The 17,331-nt window shown below is 39.7% G+C and overlaps 1 protein-coding gene across 2 annotated transcripts; it reads left to right on the forward strand.

The window, feature by feature from the left end:
• The first annotated feature begins 2,020 nt into the window (after positions 1–2,020).
• Positions 2,021–15,761, forward strand: LOC122878883 (ras-related protein Rab-1B-like). 2 transcript variants are annotated; one of them, XM_044202378.1, is made up of 6 exons: positions 2,021–4,705; positions 6,388–6,460; positions 6,546–6,641; positions 6,837–6,932; positions 7,720–7,851; positions 8,727–15,761. In XM_044202378.1, exons 1-6 carry the CDS (start codon positions 4,692–4,694, stop codon positions 8,958–8,960), a joined length of 645 nt encoding a protein of 214 aa, XP_044058313.1. In that variant the 5' UTR covers positions 2,021–4,691; the 3' UTR covers positions 8,961–15,761. The 2 variants fall into 2 exon arrangements, with proteins under 2 accessions (XP_044058313.1, XP_044058312.1); XM_044202377.1 differs by lacking the exon at positions 2,021–4,705 and having other exon boundaries at positions 4,793–6,460.
• Positions 15,762–17,331: the final 1,570 nt, after the last annotated feature.

Consider the following 17,331-nt stretch of genomic DNA (forward strand, 5'->3'; position numbering starts at 1 on the left):
TTACTCATATTTGGTTTTAGAAGATCTGCTTTCTGTTTACTTTTTAAAAGTAAAAGTAAAGTTTTTATTTTGATTACCAAATACATGTTTTATTTCCATAAATATATATAATCTTTAACACACACTCTTGCAAACTGAACACTACATGTTTTCAAAGGCAAACAGACACACACACACACACACACACACACACACACACACACACACAGGCTGACAAACAAACACACATACATGCAGGAGCCAGGGAGCGTGGTAAAATAAGGGTGAATAGTGAAAAGCACCTATTTATCCCCGCTCCCTCAGGTCTCCTGGGACACACACTGATGGGAACAATGATCGGTTTAACTCCATCCACTGACCTGCACACACACAAACACATACACACACACACACACACACACACACACACACACACACACTGCTGATGTTTTTGTATAGCCTGACTCACACACTCTTCATTCTGTCAGAGACACACATACAAACGCAGTATCACACACTCATCTGCTGCTGAACACATACATACACTCTCACACTAGATGCACTTTCTGTTACTTGAGAACAAACTTTGAGATACTAGTGAAGCAGTACATAATGATTACTTCCTAGATACATGTGAATCTACATGTTGACCACTTGAGCCGTTCCAACAGTGCAAGGGCAGCGACACATGTTTTTGCCGTGTTGGCTCTGTACTCTGTGTAATTTGATTGTGTTTGCATAAGTAGAAAAGCTGAGGAATTGTAGCTCTTTTTATACATAGATCCCATTTTTAGGGCAACAGAATCTATTGGAAGTTTTTAAATAAACCTATATAAAGTGATCATATTTAATAATTGAGGCCTGTATAGTAGCTCTCTTCTTCCCTTCTTGCTGGTTTTGGTGACGTTTTGCCTTCAGTCTGGTCTTCAGCAGTGAAACACATGATCAGTTGGATTGAGGTTTATGTGACTGACTCCACCAGTCAACAACATGAAAAAATCTTTTTTGTTAACCTGTCTGTTGTATTGTCCTTAAAGGTAAGGTACTATGTACAGAAAGGGCTGCACGTCCAATAATGTTCACCCGATACGGATGTAAACACCATAAACATGTGACATGCAAATCACTCAGAACAATATTAAGATCAGTCTACTGCCATTACACCCCCACTCCACTGTCTTCACACTTCTTTTAGTTATGTGCACACTATTAGAAATATCTGACTACAGTCACTTCTCTTCTGTGTGCAAGTTGGTCAAGACTAATCCGATTTCACGTGTCATATGTTTAAGGGTCAGGTTCTCTTCTTCTTTCATTCTTCCCTGTTATTTTCTGAACCCACTCAGCACAGTTAAAGATTCAGAAAATGTTCGCTTCCATTCATTATTGTACAGTATGAAAACCAGCTTTCACAGAGTAAGAAAAGCCCTCGCAATAAATCGAAAGTTTGCAATTCATTTATTTTTGTGTTAAAACCAAAAAATATTCTTTTCCATGTTTCTCCCCTTTTCTCGATCTATGATTTTAGAATATAGCTTAATTTTCTTTCTTCCTTTTCTCATTTTCCCACCCTTCCTCTTTGTTAATTTCTTTCTCTTCTCGTTCTTTATATCTTCTCTTTCTCCCTGTCCCTTCCCCCAGTTTTCCCACCTCCATGCTCCACCGGGAGCACCACAAAGCCTGCCGCTGCCCTAGCAACCACTGCACCGCCGCCTCTGCCCCGGCAACAGGCCGTCGCCAGGGCTGCTGACCCCTGACCCCATCACAGCTGCTCAGCCATCGCATATCCCACAATCCCCTGCTCTCTGCTCACTCTCGTGACCAGGGGGTCACACACGGGAATCAGCAGTAAATGAGACTGCTTTGTTTTCCCTTCGTCCTCTGTCCATTTCTAAAAAAGGAGGAGAGAAGAGGAAGCAAGGAGAAGAGAGAAGGGGGAAGGAAGCAAGGAGAAGAGAAGAGAAAAGGAGAGGTTATGAAAAGAAAAAAGGAGAAGAGAGAAAAGTAGAGAAAACAGTAAGAAGAGAGGAGATGAGGAAAGGAAAGAAAAGAAAAAGAAAGGAGATGAAAGGAAAGGACAATAAAGGAAAGAAAAGGAAGGAAGAGAAAGAGAAAGAAGAGTTGAAAATAAACAAGTAGAGGAGAGGTAATGAAAGGAAAGGAAATAAGGAGAAGAAACTGGGAGAGAAGACAAGAAGAAAAGGGAGGAGAGAAGAGGAGAGGAAAGGAAACAAGGAGAATAGTGCAGATGAGATGACTGGAAAGGAAAGGAGCCAACTGAGGAGAGCAGAACAGGAGATTAGAGAATGATGGCTGGCGTGTAGACCTGGCCGTGTTTACACTAACCAAAAATTGGGTTTACATGTCAAAAGGTGCTTCATGATATTTTCTAAAGGCTCTCTGTCCACATTTATGTGTATGAAAAAGTTAAGCTTAATTTTTTCTATTGTTAAGGTGGCCTTAACTTTACAGAGCAAGTGTGATGAGCAGAGGTGTGAGCCATGAAGTCAAGATTCACAAAAAAATGGATTAGATGTTAAGTAGAAGTTTGAGAGTACATAATATCACACATTCATGTTTTTGCAACCACTACGTGACACTGCAATGTGAAACCAATATTTTCAAATTTCCTCTTTTTGAGGAGCTTTTTCAGAAAGATATATTTAAGATTCCATCTATGTGTCGAGAAAAAGTGATGCATTTAGAAATTCGTCTGCATTAGTGTGGCTCGACTGTTTTATCTGTTTTTATGCCCAATAACCAAACTCACACCAACAATACTTTTGTATTAAAGTTGCTGTCAGATAATTGTAAATTGCAGTGTTTTCACACATATTGGTATTAATGTCAGTGTGTTACAGCCTCCGAAGGAGATTTTTAACCTTGATATCAGTAAATTGAAAATCAAAGATAAATTATAGTTTCATGGATAGAAATTCAATTATCTGCAGTTTAGGATAAACAGCTCCATTATACCATTCAAGTGCTGTGATCACATAATACCAACACCATGCTTCAACACATAGCCGTGAGAACAACAACAACAACTCACCAGTCATTAGCAGAATAATCAACCACATCATTGGACTGTGTGTGTCGACAATAACAAGGCAGATCGGTGCACTTTGTGTTTGAGTGGCTCAGTGCATGAGCGCTGTTGTGTTTGTAACAGTGAGAAGTACGTGACAAGTAAAGTGATATATTTGACATTTAAGAAACCTAACATAATATTATTTAACCATCACAAATCATTGGGTATGGGTTTGAAAATGAAGACTTATTTTCATTTAATTATTATAAAATAAGCAGTTTTGCTATAGAAATGTCCTGCTCCACCTTCTGCAATGAGGAATTATCACAGACATTTTCAGTTTTACCTCCAAGTGGAGGGTTTAAATAATCTGGCCAAAACTACAAAAATAAGACCCCATTTGTTATAATCCAGATTTTTTTATAAAGCTGCTACAATCAACATATTTATATTAACTATGTATCAAATTACTACTTCTATGTAAAAGAGGTCACTAGTAGTGACAAATCCACAGAGAATTATCACTCGACTCATTTGTGTCTTTCAGCTCATTGCTTTGTTTTTCCGACCCGCGACTTTACTGTTTTCAGTGAAACAGCTCTGATAAACCTGCTGTACACCTGCCCATCAGCAAATGGCAGGCAGACAAGGTTAGCGACTAGCTGTTGAAGACAGTGGAACATCTAGCAGCTTCAGGGCCTGATATTTGTCTGAAGAGTTGGTGGAGACCAAAAACAGAGTTAAAAGGAGTGTGAATATTGGACTTTGCCAGGTGGCCAGAAACACAACTGCAAATGAATGCTAATGTAGCTCTGCATGCGACAGGCGTAAATAAGCAATTGTTTGCTAAAAAGGTTCACTATCAACTCTAGAAGGTGATAATATTTCAGTCCCGAGTGGCTAAAAAAATGCAGGTTCAAGGTGAACTTGGATGTTAGTGTTACGTAATTAGAGCACTAGTCCACTAGGAGGCCCTGTGATCAAAGACTTAAGAGCGACAGGTATTTTGTTCTATAAGAAAATGTCATAAATATAAATAAATATGTGTTTTCTTCAATATCAGTGTCTCCAAGATAGCAACTGACATGCTGCTGTCGTCTTGTAGTTTCTTGGGTGGATCCACTAGAATTACGTCCTGCCAGTGACGTATGACGCACGGGAGACGCTGTCAGTTTGGGGTGATGTCAGTCATGAGCAGAGGCACAGTGTGGTGCAACTCACCACAGCAATGACAGATCAGCACAAATACACCGAAAGGAAAAGAGCAAAGAAATGAGTTGACGGTGAAGTTTAGTTTAGACTTAGGTTTAGATTTAGAGGGTGATTGTATCCAGCAATGCAGTGTGCGTCTGTGTTCGCAAGTGTGTGTGTGTTACTTGGTTCCAGGTGCTGTCCCCAGTGTAACCTGAGCTGGTCTTTATCAATAAATAATGCATCTGAACCAGTCAGCTCATCAGTCAGCTCGCGAGATACGTAGCTCCGGCTTATTCTGCCATTTGCCCTCCAAAGGACGGATACAGCCACACGCACACAAATATCCATACACACACACACACAGATAGATGCAACAGAACAGTAAACAACATCCCAGAGTCTGAGATAATCTCACTGTTTTCAGCTTCAGGATTCAATTTCAGGTGTTTTTTGTTTTGCCGTGTCACCTGGAGCGACCTCACAGATCATGAATCCTGAATAGTAAGTGTTGTTTCTTTCTGTATGCTGTGTGTTCCTGTGTTATGGATGTGTAATTGTTCAGTTCCTACAAGACATATACTGTAGGCCACATGAAACGCTGGGAGACAATTTAAGACCTTGTAACATCCTGGGACCTTGTTTTTGACCTGGATATCCACTGTTCAGCTATATTTGCAGTCTTGTGCCTTGTGTTTGTTGATGTGTTAACTCTGCCCTGTATTTAAATACTGATATACTAACTTAATCTTGTGTGTAGCTACTAATGTTTTAGCTCCATCCTGTGTTTGAGTATTGATATGTTGCTTTAATACTCTGTGTATGTATGTCAAATATAAAGTAGAAAATAGATGATCTTTAATAGAGTTGTGAATCAGGCGTTCAGGCTTACAGAAGAAAAAGTCTAGCTCATTTTCTGCATAGATAGTTCTAGGTAACTTGTAGTTGGATCACTAGGCCCCTGCGCTGATGGGTATCGTAGTCCTTAGAGCCAGTTCAGTTGCCACACCAAACTGATAATGAAAGTTCTTCTTCTTCCTCTCTTTTAGTATTAATAGGTTAATAATAGGTCCACAATCTGCCACAGTCTCTCGTCACTGTTAAACTATATAATAATTACAATATATTGCATATAAAATATGTAAAACAAATTAGCAAACTCTTCAATACTGGTGTGTTTATGGACGATATGCACCGAAGCTCAGGAGGCTTGTTTACATCCCACTAACTTTAAGACTCTTTGTTTGACTTTCAAAAGTCAAAAAGTGATGACTTGACTTGACTTGACTGACAACACAAAAAAATTGCACTTGCAAATACAGCCTACTATGTACTATGTATGTATTAAAAAAGGCAAAGACTTGCTAAAGCAACTTGTGACTCCACTGCCAACATGGTGGCATAATGGGGGGAAAACTACTATATTTTTACAGCTAATACTCTTGACTCTGGATGAAACCACAGATATCTAATATCATTCTGACAGCAGTGTGTGTATGTGTGTGTGTGTGTGTGTGTGTCTGTGTATTTATGTTAAATTTGTGTGTTAGACTTCCAAACTCAGAACATGTCTACACAACGAAGATATTTTGGACAGTCTTTACTTTTTCAAGATTTGTAATCTGTTTCACAAAACGCTAACAGCTCATGGAATTGCTGTTTGTCAGCCAGTTTGACTTAAACCTAATCCTTAACCTTAAACATGTACTATAAAAGACAACGCTAAATACAAACATAAAATACTTGATCAGGCAGACATGGAGGTGAGAGAAGAAAATCTTTTTAGTGATAATCCATTTTTTCTCTGCCAACATAAAGTGGAAACATGTTGGCTGTGTTTCACAGTCGTGCTGTGGTTACAAGGGTGTGCAGTATGCCACCATCTGTGTCGGTATCTGTTAAATAAAAAATATCTGCATTTGTAACTATATTTGGATGTGCACCAGAAGTTGGAGGGAAATATACTGAATGTGAGTATTTTCAGAATGACTGGTTTTCTTTGGTGCAACTGACAATTTTACAGTCTGGTTTTCTAAGGATTCAATATGACATTTAACATTTGAATAAAGTACAAAATACAACATCATAATTCAGTTATTTACAAAAATCCTAGTGGAAGACACTGAACTGTCAAACGTTTTTATATGTATGTACATCTATGTGTGCGTGTGCGTGTCCTCCTCCAGTGACTACCTGTTCAAACTTCTTCTGATTGGTGACTCTGGAGTCGGAAAGTCATGTCTGCTGCTGCGATTCGCGGTAGGCCTGTAAAAAAAACCCCCCACACTTTATTCCAAACACTTTACTGCTTGTTTGTTGATCATATGTCACACACACTCCCCAGGATGACACCTACACTGACAGCTACATCTCCACCATCGGAGTCGACTTCAAGATCAGGACCATCGACATGGACGGGAAGACAGTGAAACTACAGATTGTAAGAGTTTGTTTATCAGACGTAGTCAACGGGATGGTCTGGAGTGGCTTCTCATTAGGAAACACCATGATGTTGTTTATCAAAGCAAAAAAGTCAAATGTCATTAAAATGTCATTTAAGCTCAGTGTACCTGCAGAGTCGGGACTGACCATCTTACTGTGTGTGTGTGTGTGTGTGTGTGTGTGTCTCTGTCAGTGGGACACAGCAGGTCAGGAGAGGTTTCGAACCATCACCTCCAGCTACTACAGAGGAGCTCACGGCATCATCATCGTCTACGACGTCACTGAGCAGGTCAGTGTGTGTTTTTGTCACATCATCAACAACATAATTCAGTTCAATTCAATTTTATTTATATAGCGCCAATTCTTAACGTTATGAAGTTATCTCATTGCACTTCTCATGTATAATAATAATAATAATAATAATAATAATAATAATGATATATAACCAGACAAGGCAGATAAAATGAGAATAAGGCCAAACAACATGAGCAAGGAGGAAGTAAAAACAGTCAAATGAATAAGATCAAATAAATACAAATAAAAACAGTAAAAACAATAAAAGACATATCAAACATTTCCAAAAGCTTTCACAAAGAGAAACATTTTAAGAAGAGATTTAAAAGAGGCTAGAGACTTAGTGTGTCTGAGTTCAGTAGGCGGAGAGTTCCAGAGAGTGGGGGCTCTAATGGCAAAAGGCAGATTACCCTTTGTCACAAACTGTGTCCTGGGAGTAACCAGCAGGGCTCCATCAGCGGATCTCATCGGTCAAGAGGGTACATACCAAGTCAATAAGTCAGAGATGTCATTTGGAGCAAAGCCATTTAAGGCCTTAAAAAGGCAATACAATTTTAAAATAATATCTAAGGTGGCCCGCAATCACAGATCCAGACTCTGCAGCTCTGGAGGCAGAAATACCTGCTGAAAGCGACAGAAGGAGAGAGGAGAGAGACGAGAAAGCACAAAACTACAGCAGAGAGAAGATGAGTTAGTATCATGCATAATAGGAGACAGTTTGAACATTAACTTCTCTCCTCCTCGCTCTCTCTTCTTTCTCTCGCTCTCTCTTTTCTCCCCAGGAGTCCTTTAACAACGTGAAGCAGTGGTTGGATGAAATAGATCGTTACGCCTGTGAAAACGTCTCACAGCTGCTGGTGGGAAACAAGTCTGACCTCGTTAGTAAGAAAGTGGTGGACGCTGCCACTGCTCAGGTAAAAGGCTACACACTCTGCTTAAATGTACAACCTCCAATTACTATTAAACAACTCCAACCATCGCTCTAGCAGCTGTGAGGCTGTGATCCTCATTTAACACCAGAAAAATTGTTTGGATGTTACAAAAATGGAAAGACAACTTTGCTGGATAATTTTCACTTGGAGGGCAAAATGTAAAGTTTGTTTGTTTAAAGGTTGGTGCCAGAGGAAAGGCCACATTGTTACCTGAGTCAAATGTTAACATTAGCATGCTAATATGTTAACTTAGTTTGTTAACATGCTAATGTTTTGTATGCTATGTTGGCAATCATTTTTAAAGCTGGGGTTGACAGGGATTCAGCCATTAGTTTAAGAGTTCCTGTCATGAACTGAAGTGTTGGGCAAGGGGAAAGTCTGACCTGATGGTGGCGCTAGCTTTGGGAGAATTTGCACTTTTCCTCCACATTTCAAAGAGAATTTGTTCAACTACATTTATCTGATGGCTAGCGTTACTTTGAAGCGTTTTTACATGCAATACACAACGGAAACTCATAAATTATGATGCTCTGGTGTAGCTTTAAAATACCCAGCAGAATATAAAGCATTTACACCGCCTACAATATTAATTTGCTTACATGTCAACTCATCAATAATTTAAGATTCTGTGGGGATTCATTTTCACAATGAGTACTTACTCACATTTTACTGCTAATACTTAACTCTTAAATAGAATTTTGAATGTAGAACTTATACTTATACTGGAGTATTTGGTATTGACACATTTGGATGATTTTGCATATTAATTGTTATTATTTGTTACACTTTGCCTCCTTTCTGGATTCCTTCCTCCATCCCTTGTTCCTTTTCTCCCACGTTCCTCTGTCTCTCTCCAGGACCTGGCCTCGTCTCTTAAGATCTCCTTTCTGGAGACGAGTGCTAAGAGCTCTGATAACGTGGAGAGGGCTTTCCTCACCATGGCCTCTGAGATCCACAAGCGCCTGGCCAATGAGGGAGGGGGCATGCAGGGCGAGTCGAAAGAGGCCAGGGCCCAGAGCGCCAAGATCAACAGCGCCCCTCTGTGGCTGGGAGGGGAAAAACAGACGCAGGAGGCCAGTAACTGCTGCTGAGCAGGAGACAACACCGTGATGACATCACTACACTGTTCAAAAGAGAGAGGTGTGTCATTTTAAACACACGCACCTGTCTAGTTTCAGGACTATGTGATTGTGTGTTTTGGACACACACATATTGTCAGAATTTTGACATCTTTGCTATTGAACTAAAAACATATATAAAAATGTGGCTTTTCAGGAGGACAAAACACGTGATTTTAGCTTGACTACAACATATTTTTTAGGCTTGGTATTTTTGAATTATATATATATATAATGGCATTTCTGCTTTATTAAAGAGCAGAGACAAACAGGACAGATGACAGAAAGATTTGAAACTCAGCCAAATGAACAACCAGGACAGTGTGGGTGACAAGGTTTGGGAAGAGTTTTATAAGAGGACCATTTACTGAATCCCTCCTTTAACTCAGCATAAAAGGTGAAAATTGCAAAAAGCGTAAATGCAAACCTGAAAAGAGGTGATTTATTGTATTCACCAGTTTTTGTTGTGTTTCGCATGTTGTTTGTTTATGTCAATAAAGATATCTTAGGAGTCTTGATGCTGAAAATATGGATAAAAGATCTGATATATATAAAAAGGCCTCATATAAATATGTACATATGAGCGTTTTCTGATCTATCACCTCTCTGGTTCAGGTCGGATTGAGTTTAGGCTACAAAAACTACAAGTTAAAGTAAGTGGGAGCTCACCCTCATGGTCAAAAGAAACCAGCATTGACTGGTTGTATGAGACGGGACATGAACCACTGTGTCCAGTGGCAGACACACACATTTTGTACTCAAGAGGAACATTTCATGAAAATGTTATCATAGGTCATTCTTAGAGTTTGAACAAAAGACAGATGCTGCATAATGCAGTGTAGGAAGTGTAAGAGGACACTTGTAGCATGACTAACACTAGGGGCTAAAAGTCAGGATCTCAGCTGCTTTAATTTTGGCCCTTCTTATTTAATCTGTCTCTTGTGAGTCCCCCAACTTTATGGAAATTAAAAACTACATCACTGGAGTGTTAAATTGTAATTTAAAGGATCACAAATGGACCTGTTAGAGCCAGAACTGGAGTAATATGCTCTCTGTGTTCAATGTTGTTCATAAGCAATGCGGATGCATTCTGGACCAATTTAACTGCAGTTGCAGCATTATTCTGACGTATAAACACACAGTTGCAGTAATCAAGGCTGGAGGAGATGACATGGAGGATTTGCTCAACTATATTTTTGCACAGCATTGATCTAATTTTAACTATATTTCTTAATTTGAGGGAGCAGGACATTAAATGTGCGAAATGGATCAGAAATAACTTCAGAATTCTAACCGAAGGATTTGCTGTCAGAGGCCCAAAACAGGAGGTTATATCATCTGAAATCTGTTCAAAGCCAATAAGCCGAACGTCAGTTATGTTTTTTATAGCAGCACAGCAGCTGTTCAGGGCATCCAGATAATTAAACCTTTAAAGGTAAAAGATTCTCACAGGATTAAATTCATCATTAAATCTCTGCAATTATTACAAATTGTTGGATATTCTCAGGAGATATTAGCCTGACAAATATCACTTGGGTATGTGAAGTGATTTCTCATAATTGCCTGACAGCCCTGAATATGTTATATTTGTGCCATTGTTCACATTAATCAATACTGTTGCTCTGATTTGAGTAAAGGATTCTTCCAGTGACACAAAGATTCATTGCAGATTGATTCCTATGTCAGCTGGAAACATTTCACAACCAGGGCCTGCATTTGTCATGTAGCATCCAGAATCCCTCGTGGGAATCACATGAAAGTTAAACTAGAACTAAAACCACTATTACCTCAGAGTAGGAATTTCGAGTTTTTAAATGACGCTTCCCTTCCTGACTTTCAGCAGGAGGACAACTCCTGGGAGAGAGCGTTACGTCACTGTTTTAAATTTGACTGAACTGCATGAAAAGACCTTTGTCAGCCTTATCCAGTCACATTGAGAGAGGAAGACACTCTTCTGTTTTGCAGACCCCCCCCCCAAAAAAAAACAAACAAAAAAACCCGTAAAGACATATGAGGTAAACTCAGCACTATCCTCACCAGTCAAGATAAGAAAAATGTATGGAGGGCAATCTCAGAGACGATCAACACTTCCTTTCAATTTGCCAGTTGCTGCCCTGAGGAGTGTGAGAAGCGCTGCATATACAGTTTTCACAAAGTGTTGTGCAGCGATATCAGAGTTTAATGAAGAGACTGAACAAACAGATCTGAGTATGATCCTCAACAATGTCTCCTCAAAACATCTCTCCTCCCACAGCATGTGCTTCCACCTGACCTCCATCTCCTGGCATCTCCAGACAGGTTAAGACACATCTGGAGCTCTCCTTAATATCAGCCGAGATAGTAGCCGTGTCCAAGGTTAAGAAAGAGGTGATGCTTTTACTCCTCAGTCTTAAAGTACGACCAAATATGTGTCAATCTGACAAATATGAGCTCTGACCTGATAAGTAGGTTGTAGCTGATAATTTAATTTAGGAAAGGAACATGCGCTGCAAACACTAGTACTGCTGGACCACCTCTTACCGGAAAGAGGGCAAATACAAAACAGGATGGGGGAGAAAAAAAATACAGGTAAGCTGCTGTTAGTTTTCCTTCCACTAGATGCCAGTCTTGTTTCGCTTTTTAGCTCTGTTGCCTCTGCTAGAAGGACAAACTAACAAAATGAGCCTGGCTGACACATCGGTCACATCTGGATCATTCACACGTTTCGATCTCTCGTTTTTGTTCTTGTTCCTTCCCTCTATCTCTTGCTACGTCTCTGTTTCTTTTCCATCCTCCTCTTTATGTATTACTTCCCCCACATATTCACATCTCCCATTCTCCTTGGTCTTCTGTCTCAACTTCTCCCATCCATCTATCTCTCGTCCTATATCCTTCTCCCAGGTCTCTTTTCCTCTGTATTTTTTAAGCTCCAGCTTCCACTCTCCACATCTTGCCTCTCCTTGTTCCTCTTCATTTCTTTCTTTCTCCCTCTGTCTCTCTGGTCTGACTGTGTGGCTGCTTGCTGCTTTGTTAGTTTGGCTGTTGTTTGATTCTGGGACAACGTAGAGGGCAGATGTAGAGTATATTAAGGTGTGCATTGATATCACAACAGGTGGATGCTATGAATGGGTTTAAAGCTGCGATACCAGGAGGAAAACAAATGAATACCCTGAAAAAACAAAGACCAATAGATTCAAAAATCTGGAATATGTAGCAGTAGTGGATGTTAAATATGGCAAGAATTGAGTTTCCTGACATGCATACACTAAAGATCACTTGGTCAAAATTGACCCAAACTGGTTCAACATGGCACCAACACTGGGCTCAGTGCTCGTGTGTAGAAAGCCACCTGAGATAATAGGTTGTTTTGAGCCAGTGTTAGTGTTAGGGCCATGCCATATGCATCGTTTGGTACAACTATCAATTCATTTGGGACAGTTTAGAAAGGCAAAACTTGAGCTTGTTGTTTCTAACAGTGGGTCAAAATAACTTATTTTAAATAACATTTTAGTTTGGGTAAATGATCCAACAGTAATAATAAAAATAACACCAACACTCGGTCAGAACACTTCATTGGAACAGGCTAAAGTTAACCATGCGGTGTCGGTGCTATAGTGACTGTCAGTGTGTATCTTCACACAGCAGTAGCTGAACAAAGCCTGAGGGCCCAAAGACTGAACAACTCTTATTGACATCAGTCAAAAATACATGGCATTGCAGGGTTAATCTCATCCACCAAAACTTCTCTACTTACTTACTGTATTACACTTCTCTGTAACACTGCTAACACAAATTAAGACAATACCGCCACCTAGTGGCCTCTATTAGTGTTAAGATTCAAAACCGAGATCCTCAGACTAAGCAGGTAGTAGTAGGATAAAAGAAGGCTTTAAGATGTCAGTGTGCAGTAGGGATGCACCGATCTGATCCGCTGCATCGGTATTGACACTGATCAGGTATTGGCCATAATGTGACCGCTTTAAATACAGTTTCTTTGTCAATGTCATTATAAAATCCAGTGTTTCCTCTATCAGTTACATTCATTCAGTCTCAGCAGGCTGCTGTTCATCAGTTTCTACAGCAATCCCTTTTAAAAACAGATTTCAATTTGGGAAGAAGAAAGCACTGGTATCGGATCGGTACTCGGCATCAACAGATACGCTGAGTCGAGGTATTGTGATCGGTTCTGAGATACTGAGATTGTTGGATCAGAGCATCCCTAGTGTGCCACATAAGGGTTGCAGTAGGTAGGCAAAAAACCAAAACACAACCAAAAGCAGGACACAAGTCACAAAAACTGAAAGAGGAAACAAAGCTAGGCGGCACATCAGTTAACCTGGCAAAGACTAGAGTTACTGGGCACACATGCGGGTTAATGAGGATCAGGTATGCACACAGATGGAGGATCAGGAAACTGGGAGGGGCGGGACACTCTGGGACGGCCTGATATGACAGCAAGGTTAGTGCCTGGATAAACAGGACTCTTCAGTCAGATGAAGATGATTGCATAGATGAAGTAGGGATTGTGACAATTAGTCCTGGTACCCTCTGTGTAATCCACAATACAAAACAGGTGAAATGTATTTGCAAATGACCTGACAGGTGTTTGTTTGAGGTGGGGTCCAGTCAGGCTAGAGGAGAGGTAGGCGGTGCCAGAAGCTCAGGTCCTAATTACAACATACCGCATTACAATTAACTGTGCTTTGAGTATGTAACACATTTTAGGGCTGCAAGTGAAGATATATATTTTTTAAATCTGTCAATTCTTTTTCCAATTAAGCGATAGGTCAGTCTACAAAATCTCCTCAAATTTAAAAAATCTCAAACCAGAAAATGTTTTTGCTTAATAAAAGACTTAAATGATTAATACATTATCAAGATTAACTGCCAGTAAATTTTGTGTTGATCAGCTAATCAATTAATCTACTTTAACACTGAAAAGACAAATACAAACACAAAATAAAGCATATTCACAAATACCAAAAAGGCAGATGGAGCAAGAAACTCCGTTGTATGAAACTCATGACAGAGGTCCAAGTGCTCAGAAAACAAAAAATAAACGACTAATCACATGAAATACATACTTGTGCCCACACATCCGGCCGACTCAAGCTTTCAGTCATGACATGAAACCCCTTTTTTATAGCATCAAATAACTAATTAGAACCAAACTTATCAGAAAAATGAACACTTGAACAAACATCAGCGTGATAAGAACTATCCAAAAATGACAGAAACCATCTTTGGGAAACAAAGATATTTGACAAGTACTTTGATTTTTTAGTTCAGCCAATGTCCCATCTGGTAACATGGAGGGGGTGGGGTCATTGAGTCTATGGTCTCCACCTTCCCAGTACTGACCCAGTTGGACTGAGAGCTCACCTGGTAGATTTGTACACATGCTGAGGTGTGACAAAGAACCACCACAGCTGTGCTGATTGAAGCTGCGGCCACATAGGATTTTATCTGGTAAAATGTACTTGTGTGCTGAGGTAAAAAGCAGGCTGGACAGGAAATCAAACACTTTATTGTCATGAGCCTCCATCATTGTCCTTGCACTCTCTGCAGCCGAGCAGTGTCCCTCCTTCTCTGCCGTCTGTATTATTTCTCTTGCAGCTACATTAACAAGGATAGAAATAATCAATATTTACAAATGAGAGGTCGTTCCTACCCCCTCTCTCAAACTCGCTGGATGTTGAAGATCTTGTGATTTCGTACGTCAAAGTTCAGTCAAAGCAAAGCAATTAACGGTGAATACGTCTCAGTCTGTTCCTCACTGAGATGACCGAGGACTCCTTGAGACTCTACCCCAGGCTCAGATGATCTGAAAACTGAGGTGACTGCATTAACATCTGTTTTCCTGGGACTGATAGACTGCTCACTGATGTGCAACAATGTCTTTGTTTCCAAAGAAGCCCTTGCTTCAAACCTTCAGGCTTGTTGCAGTATCATGCAGTGATTATGAGACTGTCCAACAGGCTGAAGGAGTTCATACCCCGGCGCGAGGCTCCGCGGGCCAAAAATGACATCATTGCGCCTTTCATGTTGGGCTGCAAGCTGTCGCGGAGCTTCGTTGTGCACCTCTGAATTTTTGTAACTAGGACGCCTGGTGCGCTTTTCATTTCAACATGGTCGCCGAAGCTGACCGACAGCTTCGCCTCTACAAACACATCTACCACCCTTCCTTGAGAGACCCCAGGGACAGCCAAATGACTCTCAACATCGGTATTTGATTGCAGGTAGTTGCAGGTATCTATTGCAGTAAAAGACAAACAAACAAAAAGAAAGCCCTTTCTGCTGGGAAATACCACGAATGTGCTGAAAAGCTGGATTTAGACGCAACATGCTGTTGTGGAATGGAGGACTGTAGAAACGGCTAATAATCAATATTACAATATTAACACAGGGATGAGAGTCTCAGTCCAAACACAAATTCAACCAAATCCACATGCAGATTTTACAATTTGTATATGCAAAAAACTTTATTAAAGGTTTTTAGACATTAATATAGCCAAGAATCAATTCAAGTGCAAATATTCTCCGATTAATGAGCTCCAGCGTGACACCAGAACCCGTCCTGTCTAAAGTTTTCTTTAAGAGAGGGCCTTTTGTTTGTGGGATTTATTTTATAATAATGAAACTAAATGATGATGGCACTTCATCACTAAAAGCCCTTTTTAACTTTTTTGTTTTCTTGTGAATTTTTGATGTGAAGTGCCTTTTTGTCTGTCATGTATATGCATTGTGTCTTAATGTGACTGCTCAAGTACTACCAGCTTTAATAAAGTGCTTTTGAAATTGAAATTCTCCCCCCACTCCTTCCTACCTCTCAACCTTTGTCTACCTCTTCAAAAACTGATAAAACCAACATCATTCTTTTCCCTCTTGTCTAAACAGGTAAATCCGTTATTGTGTATTTTATAGCACTGATAAACTTGGCTTATCTGAATCAGTGGTAAAACTGTTTCTTTTTTCCCACAGAAACACTGATAATCAGTCCCTCTGCCTCTTCCTCGCTCTTCTTTGAAAAGGTGATATGGAGTGTTTCTCCTCTAAAACAGTGATAACATGCTCTCTTTCTCCTTTGAAAGAGTGAGAAAAAGAATCTTTCTCTTGAATTCTTCCCCTGGTTAGTCCGACTCGCTGACAGACTCCATGTTTTAATAAGTCAGTGTCTGTTTCTTTATCTTCCTCCAGCTTCCCTTCACTCTGTCTTCACTTCTTTGGTTCTTTATTGAAAAGAAAACAGTCCAAAGAGAAAAGACGAGTGTTTTTTTAATCCATCATATCTGCCAATGACACTTTCTTCAACAAATGACTGATAATACAAAATGAGACTAAATTATGGCGCTTTTTCAAGGATGGTAAATTAACTCATGTCCTTTGTAAGTTTCTGATAAAGTAACATGTACAATTCTCTATATTTTACTAGATATTAAATAATTAACTTAACTTCCCCGCCCAAAATGGAGATGCTGTGCTGTGTAGCACTTTGGAATTGAACTCTCGAGCTGTAGCTTTCAAGGAGACTCTGATTTTTATTTTTATTTCCAAACATAAACCTCGAATGACAGCAGCTCATGTTCATGTAGTTCATATCTTATCTTAATTAAAGGATAGGTTCAGAGGTTAGGTTAAGTTGAAAGAGTTACACCTTATGTCCACTGGATCCTGATATCCATATTTGCTTGGAAAAGCCCCCGAATGATGATATTTTAGCTCAAAAACATTACATTATTGTGGCACATGAGTAAAGCACTGAATATGTAAAGGTGGTATTAGAAATCAATAAATTGTTTTATTTCCAAATCTTTAGGCATTTTTCCAAATACATGTCTGTTTTCATTGAACATTAGCCCATCGCTTAGCCTAACAGATCATTAAATTATATGCGTTATTTCACATGTTTTATTTTTAAAATAGATACCTCAATGGAGGTAAAAGCACTCTTGGGGGCATCAGGCAAAGAGAAATGTCCACAGGGGAAACAATAAGCTGCCATGAATGGGGTTTGTACCGCTCTGTGGTTGTTCTGGCTCCTCCCTGCAGGGTCTTGGGGGAACTCTCCAGTTTCTGCTGAGCTGGCCATCACACCTGGTCTTGGATGTGTCGAGAAATCAAGCTAACCTGATTATACAATATATTAACTCCTAATAATATACTTTGGAGCATTCATTTTTTTATTAGATATTAATTTAAACGGACTTATTTATTAAACTGAATAATATATGTATTGGATTGAGGCTAAGCCATGTCTCTTCAATGTACTACTTTGGGAAATATCCGTTTGTATGATTTGTGCTTCTTATTCAGATGTAAAATACTATGTAGTCACAATGTTCACAGCCGCTCCTGGTCCATGTGG

This window comes from Siniperca chuatsi, linkage group LG7 (genome assembly GCF_020085105.1).
Source record: "Siniperca chuatsi isolate FFG_IHB_CAS linkage group LG7, ASM2008510v1, whole genome shotgun sequence".
Lineage (NCBI taxonomy): Eukaryota > Metazoa > Chordata > Actinopteri > Centrarchiformes > Sinipercidae > Siniperca > Siniperca chuatsi.

What these genes read in the sequence shown, in the direction of transcription:
- LOC122878883 (XM_044202377.1), top strand. Translation starts at nt 6,350, where the DNA reads ATGTACATCTATGTGTGCGTGTGCGTGTCCTCCTCCAGTGACTACCTG. An exon ending in GTCTGCTGCTGCGATTCGCG is followed by an intron (nt 6,461 to 6,545) that starts GTAGGCCTGTAA and finishes CACACTCCCCAG; the next exon opens with GATGACACCTACACTGACAG. An exon ending in TCTACGACGTCACTGAGCAG is followed by an intron (nt 6,933 to 7,719) that starts GTCAGTGTGTGT and finishes TTTTCTCCCCAG; the next exon opens with GAGTCCTTTAACAACGTGAA.